The sequence below is a fragment of the Diplotaxodon limnothrissa genome, linkage group LG15 (genome assembly GCF_057381915.1).
Source record: "Diplotaxodon limnothrissa isolate DT_005_m linkage group LG15, D_limnothrissa_male_GT1.1, whole genome shotgun sequence".
In the NCBI taxonomy this organism is placed as follows: Eukaryota; Metazoa; Chordata; class Actinopteri; order Cichliformes; family Cichlidae; genus Diplotaxodon; species Diplotaxodon limnothrissa.
In genome coordinates this window covers 1,594,980-1,621,744 of record NC_140610.1, presented here as the reverse complement: position 1 = coordinate 1,621,744, position 26,765 = coordinate 1,594,980, and the positions used below count along the sequence as shown (strand labels likewise).

At 44.6% G+C, this 26,765-nt stretch overlaps 5 protein-coding genes and 1 non-coding gene across 8 annotated transcripts; 3 read left to right on the top strand and 3 right to left on the bottom strand.

Moving 5' to 3' along the window:
• The first annotated feature begins 1,290 nt into the window (after positions 1–1,290).
• Positions 1,291–2,082, top strand: LOC146616782 (high choriolytic enzyme 1-like). The gene has a single exon (XM_085373463.1). It carries the CDS (start codon positions 1,291–1,293, stop codon positions 2,080–2,082), a length of 792 nt encoding a protein of 263 aa, XP_085229589.1.
• Positions 2,083–3,286: 1,204 nt separating this feature from the next.
• prkrip1 (PRKR interacting protein 1) lies at positions 3,287–4,775 on the bottom strand. The gene has a single exon (XM_085372941.1). The coding sequence runs from the start codon at positions 4,763–4,765 to the stop codon at positions 4,184–4,186; it is 582 nt and encodes a 193-aa protein (XP_085229067.1). The 5' UTR covers positions 4,766–4,775; the 3' UTR covers positions 3,287–4,183.
• LOC146616781 (small Cajal body-specific RNA 13) lies at positions 3,406–3,680 on the bottom strand. The gene has a single exon (XR_014906898.1).
• Positions 4,776–5,107: 332 nt separating the features above from the next.
• glrx5 (glutaredoxin 5 homolog (S. cerevisiae)) lies at positions 5,108–7,708 on the top strand. Its single transcript, XM_085372032.1, has 2 exons — positions 5,108–5,503; positions 6,498–7,708. Exons 1-2 carry the CDS (start codon positions 5,206–5,208, stop codon positions 6,668–6,670), a joined length of 471 nt encoding a protein of 156 aa, XP_085228158.1. The 5' UTR covers positions 5,108–5,205; the 3' UTR covers positions 6,671–7,708.
• A 1,987-nt stretch (positions 7,709–9,695) lies between these two features.
• ints9 (integrator complex subunit 9) lies at positions 9,696–18,236 on the bottom strand. Its single transcript, XM_085372033.1, has 17 exons — positions 18,139–18,236; positions 17,705–17,832; positions 17,563–17,623; positions 17,377–17,439; positions 16,919–17,058; positions 16,688–16,774; positions 16,368–16,488; positions 16,134–16,268; positions 15,546–15,657; positions 15,239–15,419; positions 14,912–14,972; positions 11,450–11,621; positions 11,232–11,356; positions 10,646–10,813; positions 10,345–10,443; positions 10,127–10,264; positions 9,696–10,042 (listed from the first exon to the last, which is right to left on the bottom strand). Exons 1-17 carry the CDS (start codon positions 18,145–18,147, stop codon positions 9,869–9,871), a joined length of 1,974 nt encoding a protein of 657 aa, XP_085228159.1. The 5' UTR covers positions 18,148–18,236; the 3' UTR covers positions 9,696–9,868.
• Positions 18,237–18,716: 480 nt separating this feature from the next.
• Positions 18,717–25,776, top strand: pla2g7 (phospholipase A2, group VII (platelet-activating factor acetylhydrolase, plasma)). 3 transcript variants are annotated; one of them, XM_085372030.1, is made up of 11 exons: positions 18,717–18,840; positions 19,321–19,448; positions 19,536–19,806; positions 20,070–20,163; positions 20,263–20,331; positions 21,417–21,588; positions 22,199–22,312; positions 24,159–24,250; positions 24,428–24,598; positions 24,692–24,840; positions 25,030–25,776. In XM_085372030.1, the coding sequence occupies exons 2-11, from the start codon at positions 19,353–19,355 to the stop codon at positions 25,128–25,130; spliced, it is 1,329 nt and encodes a 442-aa protein (XP_085228156.1). In that variant the 5' UTR covers positions 18,717–18,840; positions 19,321–19,352; the 3' UTR covers positions 25,131–25,776. The 3 variants fall into 3 exon arrangements, with proteins under 3 accessions (XP_085228156.1, XP_085228157.1, XP_085228155.1); XM_085372031.1 differs by lacking the exon at positions 18,717–18,840 and adding an exon at positions 18,851–18,988 and having other exon boundaries at positions 19,656–19,806; XM_085372029.1 differs by lacking the exon at positions 18,717–18,840 and adding an exon at positions 18,851–18,988.
• Positions 25,777–26,765: the final 989 nt, after the last annotated feature.

The window sequence follows — 26,765 nt, the reverse complement described above, 5'->3', positions numbered from 1 at the left end:
TACCGTTTAAAAAGGTGGTATTTAGAATACAGTTACTTTGTTGAAATAAATGGATTATACTGCGGTACTTTCCTGTTTCATGTTGTGGCGGGTCAGGACTGTTTGGGTTTTGTTTGACAGCTACGTTCTGTTGTTCCAGCCGGCAGCGTTATGGTTGCCATGGTTACAGGGTGACGCTCTCTCTCTCTGTGTTTCCTGGGTGAGAGAGCGCCTTTTTGTTGTTGTTGTTGTTGTGCTAAGCTAACAGGCAGAATGCTACAAGCATAGCTCTAAAGAATGTAGCATCATAGGCAGTGTAGTCCGTGCTGCAGGGAGAATGGACTGCCATACACGTTATGTGTCTGTGAGCGAGGAGGGAGAAAAAGGAAAAGTACGAGCTGTCATCGAGCAGAAACGGGAGCTGGAAGCATGTAAATATAATAATAACCACTGCAGCCAAACAGAGAGCCTGACGAGCCCAGCTGTAAATAAGCTATTTAGACTCGACTGTACGCTGTGTTCGTGTTTTCCTCTGAAATAATAAGTTCCGTTGGAGCAGCCTTTCAACGCCTCTCTCTGTCTCTGCTAGCAAAGTTGACCCAGACAACAAAGTAAAGCTATTTTTCGGCTACGAGCCCGACACGAACCCGACGTATTAGTCAGAGGTCCCTTAACTACGGTTCAGAGCCGCGGACCTTCAGTAATAGTAATAAATCACACAGCAATAGTACATTCACGTAGTTGTAAAAATGCATGATAATATATTAAGTAATCCAAAGTATTCAGAATACGTTACTGTCATTGAGTAACGTAACGGAATACGTTACAGAATACATTTTGGGGCATGTAATCTGTAATCTGTAATGGAATACATTTTAAAAGTAACCTTCCCAACACTGGAACCAAAACAGCTTCCACTCCGCCCGCAAAACAAAGAATTGCTTTTAAGAAGACATATGTCTGCATAACTGAATGTTGAGACACACCTAAGTGATAAAAATAGTTTAATTAAAAAACCCTATGGTTTGATTAAATTAAAACTTAAAAACACATAAACTCATATAACCCCTCTGACGCCCTGTGTGTTTCCACACATGAACTAGCATGCCCCGAGCACACCTGAACGGGCACACGCATGAAACCATCAAACCGGTTGTCAAACCTGACCTCAGCCCATAACACTCCTGCAGACACACCTGTAGAGGAGAGTATAAAGACCTGCGACTCAACTGTGTCAGACACGAAGCTCCGAGGAGTCTCTCCACAGCAGCTCTGCAAAGAAGCTCCACAGCTACCAGACCCACTCTGAAGATGAGTCCCTCTGTCAGCCTGCTGCTCCTGCTCGGCCTCTCTCAGGCTCATCCTCTCATGGAGGAAAGAGGAGGAGGAGAGGGCCAGGTGGAGGAAGACCACACCGTCGATATCACCACCAGGATTCTGACCGCAAACAATGGCAGCAACGAGATCCTGCTGGAAGGAGACATCCTGCTTCCAAAAAGCAGAAATGCCATTAAATGCCAGAGTTACCAGAGCTGCCTGTGGCAGAAAGACAACAACGGCCTGGTGACGGTTCCCTTCACCATCAGCAGTGAGTACAGCAGCGGGGAAAGGCAGCTGATCAGAAATGCCTTGCAGTCCTTCCACAGCCAGACCTGTGTCCGCTTTGTCGACCGTAAGGACCAGAACGACTACATCAGCATCGAGAGCCAGAACGGATGCTTCTCTCCTCTGGGCAGACAGGGAGGGAAGCAGGTTCTGTCTCTCAACAGGCAGGGCTGCGTCTACTTTGGCGTCATCCAGCACGAGGTCAACCACGCTCTGGGCTTCCAGCACGAGCAGACCAGGAGCGACCGCGACTACTACGTCAGGATCAACTGGGAGAACATCGACCCACAGATGGCCTACAACTTCGACAAGCAGGACACCAACAACCTCAACACTCCCTACGACTACTCCTCCATAATGCACTATGAAAGAACAGCCTTCTCCATCAATGGCAGGGAAACCATCTCCCCCATCCCCAACCCCAACGTCCAGATTGGCCAGAGGCAGGGCATGTCCTACTGGGACATCAGGAGGATCAACCTGCTGTACGGCTGCTGAAAACACACGTTAGCTTGTCTGATTAGAAGTTTTCATTTGTTCCCAAAGGTTCTTCCACTTATGTGTTCACAAGTGTTTTATAGGGAGATAATGAGCTGTAAGGTCAAACACATAAAGTGCATTAAAATGGTACGCTGGATATTAGTGATTCATTTCCTCGCCAATACTTGTTTCATTCTTTATGATTTGTCTTTTCTTACCTCATCCTTTCTACTTTTTCTTCCACCAATCCGTATCTACAGTCAGGCTTGTGGAAATGTCCTCCTCAATGCATCGCTATTCAAAAAACTATATGATGCAAATACAGTGTGATAATATGCACAGAGAGCTCTCGTGTTAATTATACATGAAAATAATTCATTTTAATACTCCTTTACTTTTGTGAAGGTCAAATCAAAGGTTGCGAGTCTTCTTTAGCTGTGCAACTCAGCAAACATATACACATGCAGGAGGGCTGAAAGCTAATAAATACATTTTCTCAAGTTGAATCTTTTGTTAAATAATAAGCAGCTAGTTTGAAAACTCACCTGAATGAACAACAGCTGTGCAGGAAAAAAAACAAATGTCAAAAATTGTAACTGATCTTCATCGGGTATTAAAATAAATCATAAATAAAAATATCCAGTAATATATTAAAGATACACTCCTAAGACCTAAATGTGTTTCACTACAGCTAACAGAAAGCCACGTGTACATCAAACATCCTTTTTCTGTTCTTGCTGACAGGATGAATTTTTGAAGAGATACTTAAAATCATAAAGCACGTGCACATTAACAGCTCTTTCAATGAAACACTTTTTATATTTTGTGAATCTAGGTAAACATTTTTTAATGACTTTCAGACCATAAAAAGACCAAAAACACATTTTATTTAAGTCCCGTTGGCCCATTTTGTTAAATAAAAGAAAAAGTTTAAACCAAAGAAGGAAGAGAGCAAATGTTGTTTTAAAACATGTTCAGGTATCACATTTAAAGGAAATCATTTGAATTTAATATGATTAGGAGAAATGTGCATTTTTTTAATCCAACGGGGAACATGTGATACTGAGCACAAGTAAAAGTATGACATACATTTCTAACATTAATCTGCAGCATCGGTCAAGGATTCAGGTTGAAGGAATGACAACATTTTCTAACTAAATAAGTATAAATGAAGAAACCCAAAACCTGATGGAAAGCAGTGACTCGCTTCCAGCTATATTCTTATTTGTATTAAAGGAGCAAACTAACAAGTAGGCACAGGCAAACTATTACACTGAAGCAAACAAACGTTCTGAGTGTTTTTAATAGTTGAAACTAAACAGCAAAGCCTCCCAAAGGCTTCAGTGTGACAGCTGAACAGTGTCTGACAGGAAGAGCTTCCCCTGTTTCAGACAATATCTGGCTGCCAGGTTTTACTCTACCTGCCTCAAGAAAGGTGACGGCTACCGGGGGAGGTCGTCACCACCGTGGAAGGCAGGGGTTTGTTCAAAGAACATCGCACGTGACACTCCCGAGCCTCCAGGAGCCACGCCTTTTCATTCTTTGAGTTGCTTTCTGCAGCTTGTTGTACCCACAGGCAACAGGCTGGGCCAGGGGCAGCTTCACAAGGCTGCACAGGAGAACATCGAAGCATCAATCACATGTCTAAGTATCATCTTGGCTGTTGGGTTTCATTGTGAGCAACTTGCACAACACCCGGGTGTTTTTATTATTCAGTTTTATTTCAAAACATTTAGCACATTGAAATAGATTATTTCCAAATACTGTTAACATTCCTAACTTAAAACCAAAGCTGGATTTCCCTGCAGATAAGCCTGAATCATACTGAAATATAACAACGACAAAGGCTTCCAGGTGTGATCCTGGAAGCCATAATGAATAACTACACTGAACAATTCCTCTTTCAAACATCGGTCCCTCGGTGGATTCTCCTGCCTGCTAAACGAGGCAGTCCAAGTGTCTCTGCTGATGAGCGACAATGTTTTTAATCCTTGCAGCAGGTCAGGTCCACCTTCCTGTTTGCAGGCTCACCACAGGATCCAAATCATCTCCTCTATTTTCAAAGGCTTGAAGTGTCGCTGGTGTGTCCAACTGCGAGGAGTTTCCACGTTTCACGGGTTCATTTCTTCCCCATGATGAAGCTGGGCGCTTCTGCGTCATCCTCAGCTTCTCTTTCGTCTTCCTCATCTTCATCCTTGCTTTCGTCCTCCTCCTCGCTCTCGGAGCTCTTGTCGTCTCCCTCCTTCTTGCTTTTAGTTTCACGTTTAGCTTTCTTCGCCAGGAGCTTCTTCTGCTTCATCTTCTCTCGCTTCTTCCGCCGCTTCGCTGTCCTCTCTTCGGCGGCCTCTTTGTTCCGCTCCAGTTTTTCCAGGTACTCCTCGTCCTTAGTTTGCTTCTCTGATATCTTGTCCAGAAAGTCCTGTCTCTGGTACTCTCTGCGGCGGAGGTGGCGATAAACGTGGAACTCTCCGCTGCCTGCACCCGCGCTGGAGCCCATCACGTCCCGGACGAACTCCGGCGGGGCTCGCGGGTTCCATTCTTTGGGTCGGTCCGGGATCGGAGCGAGCTTATCTGGGTTTCGCATCAACTTCTCCAGTTTCAGACGCTGTTCCTCCGCCGGTGTTTTGGCGATAATGAGAGGCTGAGCCTCTTTCCCTCCAGGTTTCCCCGGTTTGTTATTCTTCTGCGTGGGCGCCGCCATCTTTCAAACAGTTACCCTCTTCTTCCTGTGAATGTAAAATGCTCCGGAAGTCCTTTTCTGCTTCTGTGACCTGAATTTTTTTTTTTTTTTTTTTTTTTTATATAATGTTTTATTTTATCAAAGAAAACATGCCATTTTCATATACATGACATGTGAATGCCACATTATTCTTATTTTTATTGTAACATTGTTACTATTATATTTTCTAACACAATAACTTTAAACGTCTTACATTCGCCAGCGTTGAATGACGTGTGACGCCACCATTAGCAAATCAGACTCGGCGAAGACTGGGCGAAGCTGTCCAATCACCATTCACGTAAACGCCCCTCATCGTAACAGTGAGGCGACAGTAGTTTGACTGGCTGTTTTTACTCCGACTCTGGCCCGTCTGTAGGACGTTTCTTCTCCTCTTGTAACGAGATAATTGAACACAAACCATGAACAGTTTATTCCGATCCGCTGCTCGGTGTCTCCGCTCGGGTCCGGCTGTCTACCTGCCCAGACAAACCGACGGCCGCTCGCAGTGGGCCTCAGTCCGGCTCCTGTGCTCGGCGGCGGATCTCCAGAAAGACCTCGGTGAGATGGTGAAGAAGGACAAAGTGGTGGTGTTTATGAAAGGCACGCCGGCGCAGCCCATGTGCGGCTTCAGTAACGCTGTGGTTCAGATCCTCCGGATGCACGGCGTGGACAACTACGCAGCGTACAACGTGTTGGAGGACCAGGACCTCAGACAAGGTCAGTAACCCGGAGTCTGCCTGACAGCAACAGGTTGTCACCTCTCAGGTGAACGTGTACCGTTTTGGTTACTTTGTAACCGGCAGAAAAAGCGTCACATGCTGGGTGCAGCTCATTTAAACATCCTTGAAGTGTCGGGTCCTGATCGTTACCTCATTCAAAGCAGCATTCGGTTAGGATAGCTGTCAACGGCACTCCATGGCCAGTTTTTATCAGTGTTGTGCAGCAGCACCAAAGGGTGGGGTAACGTTAGCATCGGTATCAAAGTCCCGGCCTCTGTCAGGACTCGATCCCCATTGTTCCGATAATGACACGAGACATGTCGGAGAGCAGGGAAGCGTCCTCACAGATGACATCAGCAATATGTGCTCCCGTTGTCCTGTCTACGTGTCTTTAACCACGTTTAGAGCGAAATACCTGATAATGGCCGATTGGATCAATTTACATATTGTTATATAGTCTGAATGTTGTATTTTACAGCCGCATCTGGACACTAACAAACATAATACTGATGTTAAAGGGCTTAAAGGGAGGGGGGGGGGGTTAAGAGAAGAGGCTCTTCCAGCGTGTTTTCTCCTGGCTTCCTCCCCTCACCCCCAACCACTCACAGATGGCCCCTCGCTGAACCTGGTTCTGCCTTCCTGCTAAAAGGCAGTTCATCTTTCCCTCTTCCATCTATGGTTTGCTCATAAGGGTCGCCTGATTGTTGGGATTTTTCTCTCCATTATTTACTTTACAGTATAAAGTGCCTGGAGGCCACTGTTGTTGCACTAAATGAATAAATCTGAATTGGGTTGGAGACCCTTTGCTGTGAGTGTGGAGGTTTGTGCTTTTGCTACAGTTTCAGTGGGTAGAAAAAAAAAACCCCCACCCCTCAGATTTTCCTTAAAAATGCTAATGAGGCATGTAACCAAACTGCTACGCCTAATTTTAAAACCCACGAGGTGTTCAGAGAAACAGGACTGGTAGTATTGACGCTGTCTGCCTTCCACAGGAGTCAAAGACTTCTCCAACTGGCCCACGATCCCTCAGGTGTACTTCAATGGCGAGTTTGTGGGAGGCTGCGACATCTTTCTGCAGATGCACCAGAACGGAGACCTGGTGGAGGAGCTGAAGAAGCTGGGCATCCGCTCTGCAGTGCTGGACGCAGAGAAAGAGTCCAAGTAATGGACGGGTATAAGCGTGACGCGGCTGACTCATCCAAAGGCGCATTTATCAGGTTGAACCCCTCCCCACTGCCGCCGCCACCACCTTTTTTCCAGCACAGCTGAGGGCACCATGGCTCCCATGATGAGAGCGAACCCCAAAGCAAAAGCTGCGGGCCAAATGAAAGCTCCATAGAGCTGAACGATAACATCGTTACAATGAGTCTTTCCATCCTGTTGTAATAAAAAGCTTTAATACTTCTGCACCTCCAAGAAGAACGGTGACATCACCCCCTCACTCCCACCTCAAACTGCCAGCTGACCGCGACAGAGCCGGCTGTGATCACCGTGTTCAAGCTGCCACCTGAGCGCTCGCTGCGCTCTCACCTGGTTACATCAGTCCTCTGCGATCTTCCCCTCGCCGCTGTCCTCCACGCTCAGTGTAAGACCAGATGAGCTTTAGACTTGCCTAACTGTACCACGCCTAAGTTAAGGTCATTATTCATGCTGCCTGGGCCTCATCGGCTAATGATGTCATCACGCTCTTAAATGCACTGCCTGTAGTTTCAGGAAACAGAACAAAGAGGGGACAACGTGGCTTCGTGCTGGTATGAATATCTTCTCTTTAATGAAGCCACTGATAATCTAGCAGTTTTTTAGTGGCCGTAGCTGCAGAATCGATCACTGGACAGTCCCCTGTTTGTTCTTCCTGCCTGGAACCACGTGGAAACCGTCAATGTCAGGATCCGCTGAAATGTAACGTACCTGATACCTTATGTCCTTTTTTCTTTTTTTAAAACCACCCTGAAGATGAGATTACTGCACACGTGTACCAGCCGAAGCAGTTAATGTTGCATCTGTCTGTATTTCACTCTGAAGGTGAAGTGTTGTTTTAGTTGTTTTTTCCAGACACCTCACATTTATCAGTCGTAGGTGATCCTCCTGCTGCAGACAGTTGTATTATCAAAGCAACACGTAGTACGCTGTAAGATATTGTACAGCTTATTATTAGATGTACTTCTGACGCGTGTAATCAATTCTGCACTGATTAAATATTTTGTGACACAAATGAGTTGTCGGTGTCGTGCCTCATGCATGTCGGTCTTTTGTCAGCGGGGTTACTCACAGTAGTTTTTACTGTGAGCTGGGCCAGACTTGCAGTAATGTGCAGACGTCATGAGCCACATCACTTCCTTGGGTTTTACTAAGAATTTGAGAAATGGGTGTTTTTAGTTTTTTGATTATTTTTTTAAACATTTTTAAATGCACTAGAAAACAGTTTATAAGACAAACTGACTTTGTACAAGTTTGAACCTGCTGGAATATTTGTTGTGACCGTCTTTACTTTTCAGCTTTCTTCTCATTTCTCTAAGTATCCTCCAAAAATAGTTCTGTAGGCTTCTTGAACATTCAAAGATCTTTTTGGATCTTGGCTTTCTCTGTCAGGATCATCCCACATTGCTTCAATGATGTTGAGGTCGGGGCTCTGGGGAGGCCAGTCCGTGACTGCTGGTGTCCCACTGTGTGTTTTTCTGTGCAGGTGTTTCCCGGCTCCTGTGTCAGCTTAATACAGTTTGTTTTTTCTAATTCTTGTGAACATGACTCAGATACCGTTCATCTGCTATAAATGCATTTATAGGTCAGAAACTTCTTCTTTTGTCTAACTTGGACTCATTTTTTAAGAATTCGTTGCACAACATGCTGACGTAAATCAAATATGACATTTTGGCTCCACATGTGAAGGAAAAGTGAACTAAACAAAAAGGTGCTACACATGAACGTTTTCAGTATCTGAATCTGGCTTCAGGGATTTCTGACAGGACTCTTCATCACTGTGAGATTGGGAAAAGTTACACGCAAATGTTAAAAGGCAAAACTTTCACACGGTGTCTCAGTAAGTGCACATCAAGCTGAAAAACTGTGTCTGAGTCCAGGCCAAATTCAAATGCCAAACACACTCAGTGTAAAACATCTGGAGTCTATGTAGTTGGAAGAATATCACAGAACCTGGTTCTGAGACACGAAGCTGCTGTCAAAGTGCCTTAAACTGGTATTCTTCATAGTGGTCAGCAGGGGGCGACTCCTCCCGCTGGAAAATGTGCAACTGTGTTTAAGAACGGGAGGAAATGGTTGTTTGTTTCCTCACCAGAGAAACGGAGCATTTCCAGAAGAGTGAGTGTGTGTGTGTGTGTGTGTGTAAACAGCAAACCACTGTGAACACTGACAGAGGCCCTGGTGTGTTCAGGGAGCCCAGCTTAAATATGCAGCCATCATTCCTGTTGAACATGTTTACTGTGCATTTCCTCTTGTGTCATGTCGGCGTGTGCTGGGAAAACACACCTGCTGTTACTCAGCTTCAGGAAGGAACACTTCTGTGGAATGTGAGTAAAGCGCTTTCCTCATTCTATCCTGTGCAAATGTAACCGGGTCATAAATGACATATTGTTATAATTACACAAAATGTGTTCTAGACCCCAAACCCTTCCTGTTATACCCGACTGTTAGGACCTTCAAGCCTGTAGTTTTGTTCATTCTCAGTTGGAGCCCCTCCTCACTGTTCTTCTTCTTTGGTGCAACCCTATAAACAGTGCTCCCCTTTGGCCTCTCCCCTTTTCTACAATTCCCCTGTGGGGGAGGTCGGTGTCGTCCCCAACACTGCAACACATAATGTATATTTAGCCACCCTGATATTTCTGATTGTGTGTCTTTAGTTCAGTCATTGTGTCTGTCTTTGCTAGATGCTGTAAATGTAAATGTGCAGTACGTGTGTGTCACATGTGTTATAGGCACAGTCAGTGCTAGCATGAACAGGTCATTCTTGCTAGCTTGGGAGTTGTGGTGGGTGGAGCTGACCCTCTTCCCTACTGTTTGCATTTGGTTGTAGGAGCTGGAGCGAGGTCTTGGTTTCTTTTACCCTTCATTGTCAGACACAACGCAGGAACACACCGGCTACACAAAGCCCGGGCTCGTGAGCAACGTCTCAGCTTCCACTATTAAAGCTTTCCTAAGACTAAGTGATGAACGACAGTCACTGTACGATTCTGGAAAACTTTTAAATACAAAATAATACATGTGCGAGTTTTATAAAATAAAACCAAACAATGCTGTACAGTGAAACGACTGTAAATATGGCCGTTGAGCATCCACACCTTCCCCTCCGCTTCTCTCCATAATCCAGTGACGCAGAAACACTGTTAGAAACTAACAGCCAGGATTCAGCTCAGAGTTTCTGCAGGAAGCGCAGCACCAGGTCCCTGAGCGTGGTCCTCAGTGGCTCACTGTCACAGACGATATGCGTCCCGTCCTCCTCCAGCTGAATGAGCGTGTCCTCCGCCTGCAGGTGCAGGATGTGCCCGTCTGCAGTTTCCTCCACTTTAACTTCTGTGATCCCGTGCTGCAAATGAGCACATAACAAGTTAGCATTAAGTTAGTGCTACTATCACAGCACACTGATAGCCCTCTCGCTCACATTTCCCACCTTCTGCAAAGTGGCCAGAAAAGCCTCCAGGGCCACAGCTCCACTCAGCATGGGTTTAGGGGCCAACGCTACGGGGGGCTCCTCAATCACCCGCTTCCTCTTCTTGCTGGGGGGCATGGGAGGGGGTTTGGGCACCGACTGGGAACAAATGAAAGACAAATGCAGCTGAGCTCTGATCAGCTGATTCTCTAATGGAAGTGCAAGCATTCTGGGCTCACCTGTAACGTGTGCTTGTTGTCCTTTGAGTGCAGCAACGCAGACACGGTCGCCACAGAGACGCCGGGTTTGATCTCAGAGGGCACCAGGGAGTTGGCCAGCTAGGAAGAGAAGAATACGACTCAGCAATTAAAACCGTCTGCCTGCTTTCTGACAGCGAGAGGATTTCTCAATAAAAACAGCTGATCAAACGCCATGTTGTCATAGTGATCAGAGAATTCACCAGATACAACAGATACTCTGTGGCCAGAAACTCAGATCCATCTCTGAGGAGTTTTGACTTCCTTCTCTTCGGGGCCTCACCTCAGGCAGGATGTAGATGCGTTCGTAGCGGCGTCTGAAGGGCAGGTTGAGAACAGAGCAGCGTCTGTAGGGCATAGGAGGAGGCTGCAGCTCCAACATCAGGTCGGAGCGGTGGGACTGGGTCAGAGGAGGCTGGGTGTACTGCTCGGGACACACCACGTGGAGAGGCTGCAGGAAGAAGACACGGCTTTTACACACAGAGTACAAATGTGAGCGGCTGAAGCTGGCTTTGTTAACATTTAAATTAAGGCTACAGCTAAACGAGAACTAGTGCTGCGAATGGGCCATCCTGGAACTTCGATCAAATCCCTCAAATCTTAAGCAAGACCCGCTGCTTCCCTGAGCTCTGCCCTGAACGCTCACATTGTTCTGCCATTTTATTTGTATATTGTCTGTTAACTTGGAAATCTGCTTTCCATTCTCCCGTTTCACCCACAGCGCTCTCACAGACTCAGTCACTATGGCACAGCACAGTTCTAGCATCATGATGCAGCCTTTCCCTCCTCATCGTAGAATCATCGTTCCTTAGTCTCGGCTCTATTTCTGTGTATTTCTCTCATAATCAGATCAGGTGCTAACAGCATACCTGGACTTCCTTGAGCAGCTTTGATACTTGGTGGAAGTTGAGCCGTGTGTCAATGGGACAGTAAACGCACTTCATGGCTAACGGCTGGTACGGAGCCAGGGCATCCAGGTAGGAGAAGTCCGGCTCTGAGTGAGAAAGATCAGGCACTCAGGACATTACCAGCTCAGGCTTTCCTTGTTTTAGTCACGTGTGAGAGATGTAGCGATAGCTGTAATTACCAGTAAAGATGATGGTGTTAAGGCTGGATTTGCCCCAGAGCTCCATGAAGTGAACGACGTCCCCGAAGCGCAGAGAGGGGTGACCGGTGAAAACCACGCAGGGCTGACGGAACTCGCTGCTGAAGTCTCCGTGAATGCTGGGGTAGTGCTTCAGCTTGTTGGTTTGGATGAGCTGAAACATCAGCAGCACATTCAAGCACCAGTTTATCAACGTGACCTCGTCACCAGCTCCACAGGTGTACTTGTGTTTTCATCCTGGTATCTTTGTATCAGTCGACTCTGCTTTTTAAAACGTGTGTTAGAGGTATGATGCGCTCCAGGCAAAAGCACATCTCACTCACATTTGATGCAACTCATGGCTACATGTCATCTGTTATTAATGACTTGTGACAGCACTGGCCTGGTCGAACATACTATTTGCCTAATGCTTTCCAATTCAAAGTTTTCTCCAACCAAACATGAATTTGCATAAAACATAAACACTTCCTCAGAGATGAAATGCTGGTTTGGTAGCGAGGCTCCAAACGCTCAACCAGACCGCCAACAGGTCTCGCACGCCACAGCCGCTCTATCGCGTGACGCACACGGCTCCGACGTGCTGAGGTTATGAGCCGAGTTACGCCGTGTCGCAAGTTTTGTGAAGTGCTTTTGTGATATTTAACGGATCGGATTACATTTTTTATTTCTCTCCGATATCCGATCCAGTAATTTAGGTCAGTATGGGACCGATACAGATACTAGGGGTGCAACGATATTCGTATCGATATTGAACCATTCGATACAGTGCTTTCGGTTCGGTACGCATATGTATCGAACAATACAACATTTGTAATTTATTTTATCAATTTTCCTTCTGACGATGCTGTCTGTGTTGAGCGCTCAGTGAATCTGTGTTCGACTACTCCGCCTAGGCTGCACTGTCGAGCCTAGGCGGAGTAGTCGAACACAGATTCACTGAGCGCTCAACACAGACAGCATCGTCAGAAGGAAGAGCGCAGGGCAAGCTAGCGAGACAGAAGTTAAGCTCTTCTTGCAACATGGACCTCCCCCACCCTCATTCAGATCTGGCGTTTGGAATTATTTTGGTTTTCATGTGACGTATGACCCTGAAGGTAAGCGAGTCATGGACTAAAGTAAAACAGCATGTTGGATGTGCCATGCAATGCTCAATTACATTGGTGTGAACTAGTGTGTTAGCGCAGTTAGCTCGTTAACGTGTTGGCCGTCTAGCCCCATGCACGGAGCGATCGGCGGTAGCTCGTTAACGGAGATTTGCCGTGTTGTGGCGTTAAGGTCATTTCAACGAGATTAACCTGAAAGCACTAGTGGGAACACAACGAATATGACTGCACATTTACGCCGACATCATCCTAGTGCAAAGACAAAAACAACAAGCATGCTACTAACTTTAGCCGAGTCATTTAGACAGCTGTTAGCACATGATTCTCCTTATATGTTTAATATGCTGCTGAGAATATAGCTCAGAAGAAGCGTACAGTATAGCTTTTATTTTGGAAAGAGACATTTCTCTGTAATAAACTCTCTTTTCCAAAGATGAGTGATTCCTCAATCAGATACAGGGCTTGCAATATCGCTAGCCCGACGTCCTGGAGCTAGAGATTTTTCCAGTCGGGCTACCAAAATCTCTCTCTGCCCTGCCCGTCGGGCTATTGTAGGAAAAATATATGTCAATGCTTTTGCATTCTTTCAGAAATGTAGCTGGGTAATTATGTCATTGGCATCGGTGAGCCACTGTCAATATGTGACATATTGAAATCGCGTTTGAATTTGCGCTTGTTTTTTTGCTTTCACTTTGCAATCGTGCGAACTGTGTATAGAGAGCGACAGCACTGATCTGTGAGTGATGATAATTTGTGCACCAATTCCTCTGACATCGTCTTATTAATCGTCAGCTTACTATGCAAACATGACAAGTGAAATCTCCCGCAGCTTAAACATGTGAGAGGTTGATCGCGCAGAGAATCGCTGAGCTTATGTGAGTGTGTGTGTAAAAGCAGCAGGATATATATTTGACTACGATGACCTGGATGGCTGAGAACCTTCACAGACAGATATATATTTCAGTTCTGCTGAGCCAAATAAGACAGGTCAGGGTGAAGAAGTGACAGCCAAAGAAAAGCTTACCACAAAACGGAGAAGTTATGACAAATCAGACTATAAGGCAAAAAGAAAGTGCAGCTTTATGGTTTCATGGACAAAAGAATTTCTGTGGCTGCAATATGACGAGCTAAATAACCAGGGCTGCACATAAGTGGTCCGCAGGTGCGCATTCGCTGTCAAAATAAAAAACACGCACAAGGGTTAGGGTTAAATTTAAAAACTGTACTTTTGAGTTAAAATATATAATTTATAATTTTAATAAATGACAAATTAAAAATGCATGAACATTTTTTTGTATCGAAAAAATATCAAACCGTGACACCAAAGTATCGAACCGAACCGTGAATTTTGTGTATCGTTGCACCCCTAACAGATACGTAATATCAGATCGGTCCATCTCTAACTTTAACTTTCTCCCCCATAAAGACGACATTTGATGACCTCCACTGGGACCTCAAGTTAAAAACCTAAAAAAAAGTGGGTTCCCTATAAGATAATGATTATTTTCAGTATAAAGGAGAAGTGCACTGCCAGTAGGGCAGGGCAACATGGCCAAAAATATTTATCACCATATATATTTGAAAATGTGTGCTAACGATATAACTGACGATATAATTAACGCGAGACAAAATACTTTACAACTCCTCAACTTTATTAGTGCAAAACACCCACCAAAGTATTTTCACTTAAACAAGCAGCTGTTTTTTGCATTAAAGTTATATAAAATGTAACAGTGCAAATTCCTCGCTGACAGTTTAACCAAAAGGCGTTTCCAGTGGAAACTGGCCGACACATCCTCAGCATAACCATGTATAACATCCACAACACTTAAAGAGGTTAAACACACACAATACGGTAACATTATGTTGAAGCACACCACGTATCGCTCCGCGAGGCTCCGCCTACAATAGCCATAATGCTCAAACAATCCATCAAGAGGTGCGGCTTCGTAGCTCAGCAAAGTCGTACTGAAACATTTTTTGACAGAATTTCGAGCGCCGTGCACTAAAATCGGTTCAGTAATAACGACGGCCCGCTAGCATGCGCTACCACAAACAGTGCTTTGTTGTGTATCTGACGGACGAAAGCTAAACCAGTTCCACACCAGTGAAGCTGCAGCATTTTTACAAACTAGTTCAGGTTCATCTGTTTCATTCAACGATCCGCTTTCCCTCTTCTCGTTCTGCGTCGCCGCCATGTGCGTATGAAAACAAAGGTACTGCGCATGCACGTTTTACCCATATTCTATCGCCATGTTTCATTTTCTTATCGTTGCCTGACTGGTGTTACCGTGAGCGGTATGATATGGCCCAGGCCTAACAGCCAGTGTTCTTGACTCACCTCTGCGTGTGGGAAAGGCGGCTCTGGGAGATAAACCTTTGTTTGCTTGTTGTGACAAAGCCTGAAATATTGGAGAAAAAGAAAAAGCACGTGGAATATTCCACAGTCACACGTTACCGTCTCTCTGCTGTTTGTTGCACTCCTATCAAGTAACAAAACATCGATACTGTGTTCCTACTTATCAGAGTGACTGCATCATGACTTGTTGTGGAAGACGTGGAAAAATGAGGACAAGCTAACCGAGCACATGCTGAAGAAAAACAGTAAAACCTAAAATCACAAACTTTCACCACAGAATCGAGAAGCTTTCGATAAACGGCCGCTCACCACTCGGCGAAGATCTGAGAGAACTCCAGCGAGCTGTTGGCTATGGGTGAGATGAAGTAGAAGGGCGTGGTCCCCAGGTTGGCGCTCTCTATGAACTGGTACAAACACTCGAGCAGGTCGTAGATCACTCCCGAGGAGTAGCACGGCACCAGCACATTTCCTCCTGCCCGGATGGTCATGGCTGCAGAACGCAGAAGAACAAGCACAGACAACATCATTCAAGTTCCACTTAAATGATACAAGAATGACTTCAACGTTTGGTTCTTTTCACACGCCACAGAAATCTGAGCGCTACATTAAAACCCACCCAAGTTACTGCAGAACTCTCCCAGCATGCCGTCTGGGTTGGCAGTAGGCATCTGAGTGAGGCCTGTCAGAATGAGGACGTCACTATTCTTTAGGGAACTCTGGTCCATGGGCTGGGAGCAGAGAAGAAGAGAAACTGCAGAGTAGTTGTGATAGGACAGAACAGGCTGGATTCAAACAATGACAGCGTGCACTGACAAACACTCGCCTAAAGATTTAGCTTCCAAAAGAAACTGAGCACAGGAAAAAGGAAATCTGTGACTAAACAAATAACGGACTGCACTCTTTCCACTCTAGATCGTGACGGTTTTGTCCTCGATCCCTTGAAACTTTAACTTTCTCCCCCATAAAGACGACATGTGATGACCTCCGCTGGACCCTCAATGACAAGTTTTGACACCTTAGTAAAAATCAATAACGACGTGGTTTAGCTGCACGAGCAGAGACCCCCCTCCCTGACTGCTGCACACGCAGTTTGTTCTGTAAACAGCCCCGAAATATGACAGAAATCACTCAGCTCAGGAAAAAAGCTTCAAGGGTTGCGCCCAGGAGACTTTGAAATGGTGAAGCATTACGCCTGCTGGCCTACCTGAGGATGTGTGGTGAGTAGAGATGAGCCAGACACATAGGACACCTTCTCATGGTGAGACTGGATGATCCAGTTGGAGCTCCCCAGCGAGTAGCCGGAGCTTAAAGGGGAGACTTGTACAGCTCCAAACAACTCCTGCAAGAAAAACAAACGAGAAAAAAGACGAGAAGTCACCACTGCACGAAAGCAAAAATGTGAAATCTTAAATATCTCCTGGACAGAATCAATTCTCACCACTTTCTGTGAATAACCCACAAGCTGCACTTTGCTGAGTGCAGAGTTAACCTCCTGCATGCTGTAGCATCGCTTCCACATCCACACATCAACTGCATCCTTCAGCGGCCCCGGGAGCATCCTAATGCAATAACACAAGTATTCATTTGAACGGTGGAGTTACACCACCCTGTTAGTGGAGGTGTAACAAAACACCAGACAAATTAGGTGAATGGAAAATGAAACTTCAAAAATGACTAAAACAAAGTCAGTAACTGCATTTCATGTGTCAACTCGGACAAAACGCACACACACAGAATATTTTTACAAAACTAGACTACCTTTGTATCTCCTTGTTCTTCCAGGACGTGGCAGACTGGGCTTTAGGAACTCTCTCCATGAAGTTCACCAGCTCCTCCATCAGCAGCCTAAGGAAGGAAGGAGGAAGAACGAGCGTAAACGCAACCGAAGACGTGTGACCTGTATCTCATTTTACCAAATAAAATAATAATGATATCACAAAAATAATACAGAAATAGTAAGATGTGGTATTCATCCCCTGCATCTGTCACCTGCCAATCTGCAGCGTGGGCTCCGTGGCGTACACTGTCCCGGTGAAGCCGGTGTGCTCTGTGATGTAAGGCAGGGCCATCATGCAGTGGTAGTTTGAGATTAGGATGACATCGATGGTGGACAGGTCCAACAGTTCTCTCTGTGGGTTATTCAGATTAAATAAATATCATTGTGGTACTTCAGGTATTTATTAAGATTTATGTTTTAGGTCTACTGTGAAGGTAAAAGACGTGGTAATCACACTGCTCTGATCATAGTAACTGATTTCTCGGAGAGGATTCCCCTATTCTTGTCAATTGTGGCAGGCCTATCAGGTTTCTTTTTCTTTCTTATTATTTGTTTAAAATAGGTTGATTTGCTGCAACTCTGATGCTTCACAGTGGCCCCTGTTTTGCAGAAAGACATTCTAGCACAAGCTATAACACTGATGCAGAAACGAAGTATCAGGGATGTCTACCTCAGGGAGACAGAACTCTGGCTGTGCGTCAACAAACACCCTCCCTGCGCACTCCTTCAGCTCCTGCAAGCATAAGGCGAAACAGTTTTTTCCCCCACAGATAAATCGGCACATCTTCATAAAAAACTGCAGTAAGTTGAAATACACGCCAAGTAACCTAAGCACATTACAAACAGCTTCTCGTGCCTTTTCCAAATTTATTGTTCCATCCTTAGAGACCCAACCAGGGAGCTTGGAAAGTCTTGGACTGAAAAAAAAGGATCATCATCATCATCAAGCAAAACATATCTGTTATCCACGAGTGAATGAATTCCTGTCAGTGACTCACCTGTGCACCAAAGGCAGGGGCAGGAAGTTGAGGACAGAGGTGGTGTCCAATCCACAGTCCAACATGATAGTGGTGGACTTGAACTTGAGGACATTGCAGGGCAATGTAGGATGACCCGACAGACAGTACTGCAAGGAGGGAATGCACCGTTAAAACCACAGGTGTGTGTAGGTGTGTGTAGGAGTACAAAGATACAGTAAAACAGGATAAACACGACACCAGGGGATTGTGTTTCCGTTTTTTCGTATGCATAGTTAAACACTTCACGCTGTACTGACTTGCTGTTCGCTGCTCGCCTTTATTAAACTTTATTCAACTGTACCAAAAAACGCTATTAGCTTCCAGCTAACAGTCACTTTTGGGTGCGTATAAGTTAATCATTTTCGACGATTCCTACATTCATTGTTCTCTTCACTGATCTGCTTTTTACTCACCAATTTCATCTTTAACACAAGGAGTTGCTGATAAATGAGTTGAAAACAGTTAGCTTTGCTAACGCAGCATCGTTCTCCACCGCTCTTCTGCTCCCTCCTCGCTTTGTTTCCCGCTCGGCTGCCCTCTGCTGCCCCCAACAGACGCGGAGTCACATCGAAAGTACAGACACTTTAAAATGCCATTTTCACTGAGAAGCCAGCGCTTATATGCAGCTGCTTTGGCAACAGCACCTTGGCTCACACGATATTAATGAAAATATGAATTAAAGGGTCGATGATTGTTGTAAACAAGTGATCCCAGAGCTGTCAGCGAGAGTCGCTGCGATAAACCAGAGCCGTATACAGAGCAGTTAACACAATTTCATACGCCTGGTTGAGTTTATATTTAGAGCCGCCAATGTCGTAATTACAGTAATGATAGCAGCATGATTGCCAACTGTTAAATAATATGACATGTAGGTCATTAAGGTTTCAGTTGGGGGGACGCCATTAGGCCGGCAAAGGCAGGACTGCCACAGTGACTCAACACCGTTCATCCACTACTCTGGTTTAGCCCCCTCCTATGCTAGCAGCGGCTAGCTGACAAAAACATTAACCACTCCCAAAGTTGTACATTTATCCGGTGACTGCTCTGTCAGTCCACGGTGTTATTGCGAAACCGATGCAGAAACAGCGGGCAGCGCTCGCACTTCTGTATCTCCGGTAGGCTTTTTGTTTTATTTAACGAGTGTTACCGGCGGCTAGAGTGGACGTTTGGTTAGGTCGCTGTCGAAAGTGCGCTAGTCGATGTTTTCTTATGGAGGGTTTGTTCAGTTAGGAGTCAAGAGATTTAACGCGTGGGCGAGGACAGGTAGGAGTTAACACGCCACGTTTTGGGTTTTGTTTTAACTGACAGCACAAACACTTCGACCCGTTTAGTTAAATGTGCGATTGTGTGGGGCTCTGCGGTTAGATCAAGGGTAAACTTCGCGACATATACGGCTGGTTACAGTTACCACAGTGAAGAAGTTTTTGCCTTTCATTTGATACTAATAAACGATATAATGATACAGTCTGCGTATACACATGTTCATTGCAGTCAGTAGCTTCCGTGCAGAAATAGTCCGACTTTTAGTGCTGTTATCTTTCCCGTTTATAGAGCAGCAGTATTGATGTACACGTGTGTGTGTTTCTATTTGCCAGACCACAGGAGGTCCGCGCTCAGTTTCTTCACCATGGGCAGCAGCTGCAGTAACCACCTCGGGATCCCTCCAGGCAACGGCCCAAACGCTGTGGGCTGCACTGACTTCATGATGGACCACACTGCAGAGGTACAAGCAAAAGAAAACCTTTGTTCGTGCTGACATGTAACAGCTGAGGTCACATATCTGTATTTGACATTCTTGAGTGTGCTGCAGATGCTGGGCTGGGTACCCACGGGTATTATGGAAAGCAGGTATTGGGCCAAACAGGCTGCTGACATCACGGGAGCAAATGGCCTTCTGCTGAGTTGCTTGAACTGTCTGTCTCTCCAACAGGGCACCTTCTTCCGGCTGTACTATCCCTGTCAGGAGATGGAAAGTGCAGGGAAGCCTGACTGGGTCCCATACAAGGAGTACTTTAATGGTTTGGCTGACTTCATGAAAATGAACAGGGCCCTCAGTGAAAGGATCTTCAACTACCTCTTTGGTGAATAAATTAGGAAAATCCAGTATTTCTAATGATTTCATGGCATAAAATTGACTATTTTTTCTCAAGTCTTGTGTGCTTGTGCTTCCACCTCCAACCTGACAGTCCATTTCTCTGTGGTGTAAAAGTCAAATGTATTTGGTCAGGACAGCAATATTATATGACTTTAGTCACTAAAAAAATAGAAAGCTGGTTTCTTTCATTTTCTAATGTGGTTTAAAAAAATAGGCAAAGTGAATGTTCCTCATTTTCATCTATTTCAGGGTCCTTCAAGATCCCAGCCTATTTGGATGCTCCATTTAAATCGAATGAAAAATGTCCCGTGATCATCTTCTCCCACGGCTTGGGAGCCTTTAGGTACACACACAATGCATTTGTTTTTTTATTTCATCACTCCTGCAGCAATAACCCGTTACAAGTTCTGCTCACACTGTGGCTGCTGTGATTGTTTCTCAGGACCTTGTATTCAGCGATATGTGCAGAAATGGCCTCTCAGGGCTTCATCGTGGCATCAGTGGAACACAGGTAATTTTCCAATTTAGTTCATGTCATTTTCATGCCATTAAGCGCCAACTGTTCTATAGCAGGGTTGTCAAACATAGGGCCCAGGGGCCAGAATCGGCCAGGCAGAGACTCCAATCGGGCCCGCTGGAAAGCGTGTGATGTTGTGTATGTGTGGTCGGCAAGGTCTGTCATCTCGGTTGTGGGCAACTGACAAATAAAGGCTCTGTTCTCTCATCTCTATGGATTTGGAACTTTTAACTGTATTTAAAGTTTTGCAGACCATTGTGTCCATGCTACACCAGAAAGTTACTGATAGATACAAAAAATTAAATGACAGAAAAGTTCCCATTTTTCGAGCATCTACTATAGATGTTTTTACTATAGAAAAGTACATTATTCTAAATGCATGACAGTGTGCACAATGAGCTAGCAACAGTGTTTCTCTTAGTTTTATGTTACATGTGTAAAATAAGACAAACTGTTGCAGTTGCACTTCTTTTCCTCATATGAAGATATCTCAGGGATTAATTGTTTCAACATCTTTACACTGGCAGAAATTGGAGTTTCTGACCTTAAGTGGTCCCTACACTTAAGGTGGGTCGTATGTGGCCCACGATGTAAAATGAGTTTGAAATCGGTGTTCTTTGTCATCTTCATTTGGAGGAAATCGTAGCTGAACGTTTGTCCTCTGCTATTGTTTGCTTGGCTGTCTGTTTATGTGTGGAGTAAGAGTGGAAAGGGTGTGCAGACAATGGTATGAACCAGCTCATCACAATTCTTTTCAGTATGCAGACAAGGGGGACCATATGGAGATGAACATAATGGCCACAGCTGGCCTGTCACTTACGGTGATGGAAGTGTTATTTTGCTGAATTTTAGCAGCCGGCGACATGCTGACAAAGCCGCAGACAGAGCACACGGCTGCAGTGTGAGAGCAACAACATGAGAGTGACTTTGCTTCTTACAGAGAGAGGGCCACACGCTGCCTCAAACAGGATGTGTCCTCTGCATGTGTCTAAACCCTAATTGTTCCAAGTAACATGAAGGAAGTAATATCTGTTCCCAGGGCTGGAACTACAGGTTATGGTTTTATTTTTCTCCCACAGAGACCAGTCGGCGTCAGCTACGTATTATTTTTGTGAGAAGCCAGAGTCAGAAAGGTCAAATGCAAGTTTGACAAAATCATCCGGTGCCACCCAACAGAACTTGGTAAAGGAGTGGATGTACTACAGAGCTCTGCAGCACGGAGAGAGCGAATTCCCCCTCAGAAACAAACAAGTATGTTGTCGCAGAGATTACCCACAGACTCCCTCTGTGGGTTTAAAATTCAGTCTCTTGATTGGATAAGATGTGAACTTCATACCCGCTTACTCACAGGCAGCTTGGCACTGATGTTAAAATCAAACCACATCCTCGTTTGTTCTAGCTGACATTCTTCTATTTTCATCTGGGCACGTCACGTTAAACGGCAAGCGTGTGGTCACATCCCGTTTATCTTAAAGCTGAAAGGAATGAGGGACTGCAGATAGCAGTTGGCTTTTTAAATCTACGATTAAGGCGAGGGATATTTCTTTTTCTTTTTTTTTCTGTTCATCAGAGTAGCTTCGCAAAACTCACAGTTCAACACAATCCTGGTTTATCTTGTACTGGGTCCAAGTGCAGCAGCTCAGCTCCACTATAACTTCCTGTCCCCTCCCTTTAAGAGAAGCTCCCTCTGATTGGCTGCCCACCATAAACAAAAGTTTAGGGAGACCGGGAGTATATAAATCCCATAGTAGGGGAAAAAGATGGTTTTGTTTGTCGTATCTGTACAGATGTCATGAATGTAAAGGTAAATATTAATGGCACCTTAAAGAAACAGAATGAATTCATTTGTTTCATCTTTCAGGTGAAACAAAGAGCAGATGAATGCATTCTGGCTCTGGATAAACTCACTGAAATCAACTCAGGAATCTCAGCGCAGAATGTTCTGGAGACGCACTTTGACTGGTCAACGCTGAAGGTAAGCTTTTGGTTACCTCTGGCTGTGACATGCATGCAGGACAGCTGTCATGCATGCATGTCATGCAGTGTGTGGTAGCAAACACAATAATGGAAATGTGTCACAAGACGCAGAAAGTCGTTGTAACACGAGCATGGGGCAAGTTGGCAAGTGTCACAAGGCTCCAGGAAACGCAGAAGTCTCTTTGAAGTTTGATCAAAGTTTGATCAAAGCTAAAAGGCAACAGTTGTAGCCTCTTAGCTTTACAGTGTTTAAAGCTAAAGCTGAACTCTTCTCACCTTCGAGGTGAACAGCTGATGCTGTTACCAGGGAGAGCAAAGTGTGCTGGTTACTGACACATGACAGAGTGGTACATACATTAAAGGGTTAACCTAGCAACCAGCCGTCGGCAACAAAGCGGTGCTCTGAGCGATCCTGTGTGGACCCCCGTCGTAGGAAGCAGACATTCCAGCCTCTGGTTACCTAGGCAACTTCCAATCCATTTATACTCCTGTCGTGTGTCAGTCAGGGGTATTCTTCACTGCTTCGATTGCTCAACTTGAAACTGAGAAAAGTTTAAAGAGTAGATCAGGAAGCAACGGCAAGTTTTTGACCAGAGACCACAGAGTGGTGCAACTTCAAGCTGGGCGAAGAAACCACCGACAAAGCGATGTAGGCTAACCCCAGCACTCAACTCTTCTAAGCTTTGAGGTGAAGTATTGCAAAGATGATGCTGATTGACATATGGGGCAGACGCCAAGTATGTACAGCATGGAGTGTCTGCAACAAACATCAGCTCCAAAGCGATGAATGGTTGATGAGTGAACTGCTTCCTGTGTGCACATCCTTAACGTAGGACACGCCCACTTCACAATTCCCGCACTTGTTCAATTTCTTAATCATTTCTTAGTTCACAAAAAGTCAACTTGTACATTTGGAACATCTGTTTCAGGGTTTGTTGCATCCTGCTGTGTGATGCTTAGAAGACCAACGAGTGTTTCTAGCAGTGTTGTATCTTTGTGGTTATTGCAACTTTCCCTAAAGTCTCGAGCTTCCAAAGTTCATTTACCAGCACTTTTTGTTTTTATATATGAGCTTGGCACCGAAAGTCTTCATTTAGTTGACTTGATTGGCAATAAGTCTTAGACCAGGCTTATTTATTTCCCCTTTTAATGGTGCCACATTTTGCCACAAGTTTGAAAAAGTTGCCAAATCTTCTATTTGGTGTCATTTATTGAACTCTGAAGACATAAGAGTCATAACAACAGCATGTGGAAGAACCATACACAGCCACAACAGCATGGCACCTGCTCCTTGTGCTGGTCACGCAGTGCTGTGGTATAGCTTCCCATTCTTCAACCACTACTTTTGGTTTTGTTGGCTGACTTGTGAAAAACACTGTTAAACTGCCGATATGTCTTGTTTCTTCATACTTTGCTCATCCCATTCAACGCCACACAAGAGTCGACACAGAATAAGCTGTTTGGCATTGGCCCGCATACTCAACTCTGCTGCTCAACGCACAAATGTGTTTCCTTACAAACGTGGCACCAAATATACTTTGCAGCTGTAGAAGATTATTGGCAAGAAGCATCAAACACAAAGTTCTTACTTTTTGTGCTGCCGTGTGTGTATAAACAATAAAATGACATCAACTAGGTTCAGATGACTTTTGAAAGTGCACTGAGGAAAAAACCTGTGTTAGCCTCAGCTTATCAGCTGCAGAGTCCAAAGTTCATGAAATGCTGTTTTACATAAAGAACATCAGCAGACTTTAATCTGTGATCAGGAAAAATGTGAAACGCAGTGGAGTACAATTTAATTTGTGCTGATTTCTTAATTCTCTCTCTCATGTTCTTGGTAACAGAACTCCATGGACCTGTGCAGGATAGCAGTGATGGGCCATTCGTTTGGAGGAGCAACAGTCATAGAGGCTCTGTGTAAAGAGGTTAAATTCAAGTACGTTTTTATGGTTTCCAGTCTTTTATCACTTATTGTCCATAATGTCTGCAGGGCTAGAGCTGTGTGCATGAGGGCATTTCACTTTGCTTAGCATAAATTAGAAACGTGTTACAGGCAGCAGTAACAGACCCAGATTATTAAAAGTAATACCCTGGCCTGCTATCGTATAAACAGGTGTGGAGTAGCGCTAGACTCCTGGATGACTCCTTTAGACGATGAGATCTTTCCTCGGGTGAAGCAGCCAATCTTTTTCATCAACTCAGAGAAGTTCCAGTGGGCGGGAAACATCAGCCGCATGAAGAAGCTCGACTCGGCCGTCATACAGAGGAAAATGATCACCATCAGGTACCAGTACTGGTCTGCTGCACTTTCAGAGACTTTGGGGGTAATTTGGGCTGATTTTGTGATGATGTCTCTTCTTCACCTGCATTCTTTCAGAGGTACAGTCCACCAGAGTTTCCCAGACTTCACCTTTCTCACAGGCAACTGGATTGGGAAGCTGATGAAACTCAAAGGAGAGATCGACCCAGAGCTCGCCATAGACCTGTGCAATAAAGCAACACTAGCGTTTCTGCAACGCCATCTCGGTAAGAGCTCCTGCTAGTCGTTCGTCAGATTTAATCATGTAATGCAGGAACACAGCTGTGGGCACATTAAAGCCGTTTTTACAGGATTAATAGTAAGATGTGTACAGTATCAGCTGAGCTGTGAGGAGTTGGCTGAGAGATCGACTGAACTCTGCTTACTCCCCTTTCCTCTGTGCAAAACTCTTGCAGGCCTGGAGAAGAACTTTAACCAGTGGGACCCTCTGATCAACGGAGAAGATGAAAACCTCATCCCAGGAACTAATGTCAACTTGCTTCAGTCCGCCATCTGAACCGGCTCTGTGCCTCTTATACTGTGGCCTCTCACATTCGCCTTGGGCGCAGGAGTCAGTGCAAAGGGTTTAAAATGTCAAGTCAGGCCTACTTGGCATTTTTTAAGCAGTAATCAGATGGAAATCTAATCTCTACCTCATCAAAGGATGGATTTATTTTTTCTGGATGGACCAAGCACTCAGCGTAGTGTTTGTTTCAGGAGGCCTGAATGTTGCATACGAGCAGCTTGAAACTTTCTTCTCACTGTTGGTGACATCTTTACTATTAGCTGCAATTTCTTGAACAAATCTTTGTAATCAGTTTTTATCTTTTAGTGTAAATAAATCCAAATGTTTCTGTACCTCTTTGGACCTTTGAGCAAAGACAAGGTACTCTGATTGCTGTGTGATTATGTAATGCGGCCTATGATGACAATCTTAAGTTATAGAATAGAAAAAGATGATTATAGAATTATGTGATAAAGATTAGACAAGCTAGCATGTAAAAGGCATCCAGTAACTTCAAGAACATCTTTCAATGAATATTGTAAACACTAAAAAGCTGCTTTAAATATCCCATTGGCCATAAGCCACCGTACAGTTCTTTCCTTGGTCAGTGCTATGTAACTTTTATACACTTCATTTATACACAACAGAAATCCAATAAATCTGGTTTCTTTACAAATGTTTAGCACTCATTTTTAAAGACACTTCACTGATCAGTTTGTGGCAGTAAGGCTGTAAAATTCAATCTTTAAAGGGAGTCCACAAATGAAAATACTAAGGCAACAAGACGACAGAAACAGGCAGTGAATTAAACCTGTCTCGGTTATGAAGCTTGCTCCGGGCGCTCTGTGAATGGGAGAAAGGAGAAAACTGACAAGCAACAAGGTGTCAAACATAAGGCCCGAGGGCCAAAACTGCCCTAGCAAAGACTCCAATTCAACCCACTGGAGAGCTTTAGAAACACGAAGGACTGCATAGAGTTTGAACTTCTGTCTTTTCATGTGTCTTACAGCTTTTCCTGTTGGTCATTGCCATCCGTACCACACCGAAGCATAAGGACATTTTCTGTGAACTCATGGAAACTTTACATTCTAAATGTATAATTACAGGACAGTGTGAGCAATGAAACCTTTTCTGTAACTTTACAGGTGTATCATGTAGTTTCACCTGTCCCACCCGCTGTATGTGGCTACGATGTCAAATTAGTTTGATATCCCTGCACAGCTGGGTGTCCACTAATGTGTGACAACAGAACTGTTATGTTTGTTTATATGAAGCCACAGTCATCTCGTTGCACATCACCTTACTGATATTAATCAGTGTCCCATTCTATATCTAGATATCTCTATAAAAAGTAAAGATATCCATCTGTAGCTTGTAAAAGTGGTTTTTAAACACTGGGTATGTTCATAAAGCAACTGTTTCCAACACCACGAGGACGATGATCTAAATGTTTTACAGGGACAAACATGAAACATTTCCAAGACGTGTTCCTTTTTAATAAAATGTTACAGAAACACCAAAATGGAACTAATGAAACGGGGAAGCAAAACCATGACTCGTGTGCACTGAATGTTAATATTTATTGTGCCAACACAAATTTGCTTCAACTCGTGGATTAACACCAAATACAGATTTTTTTTTTTTTCA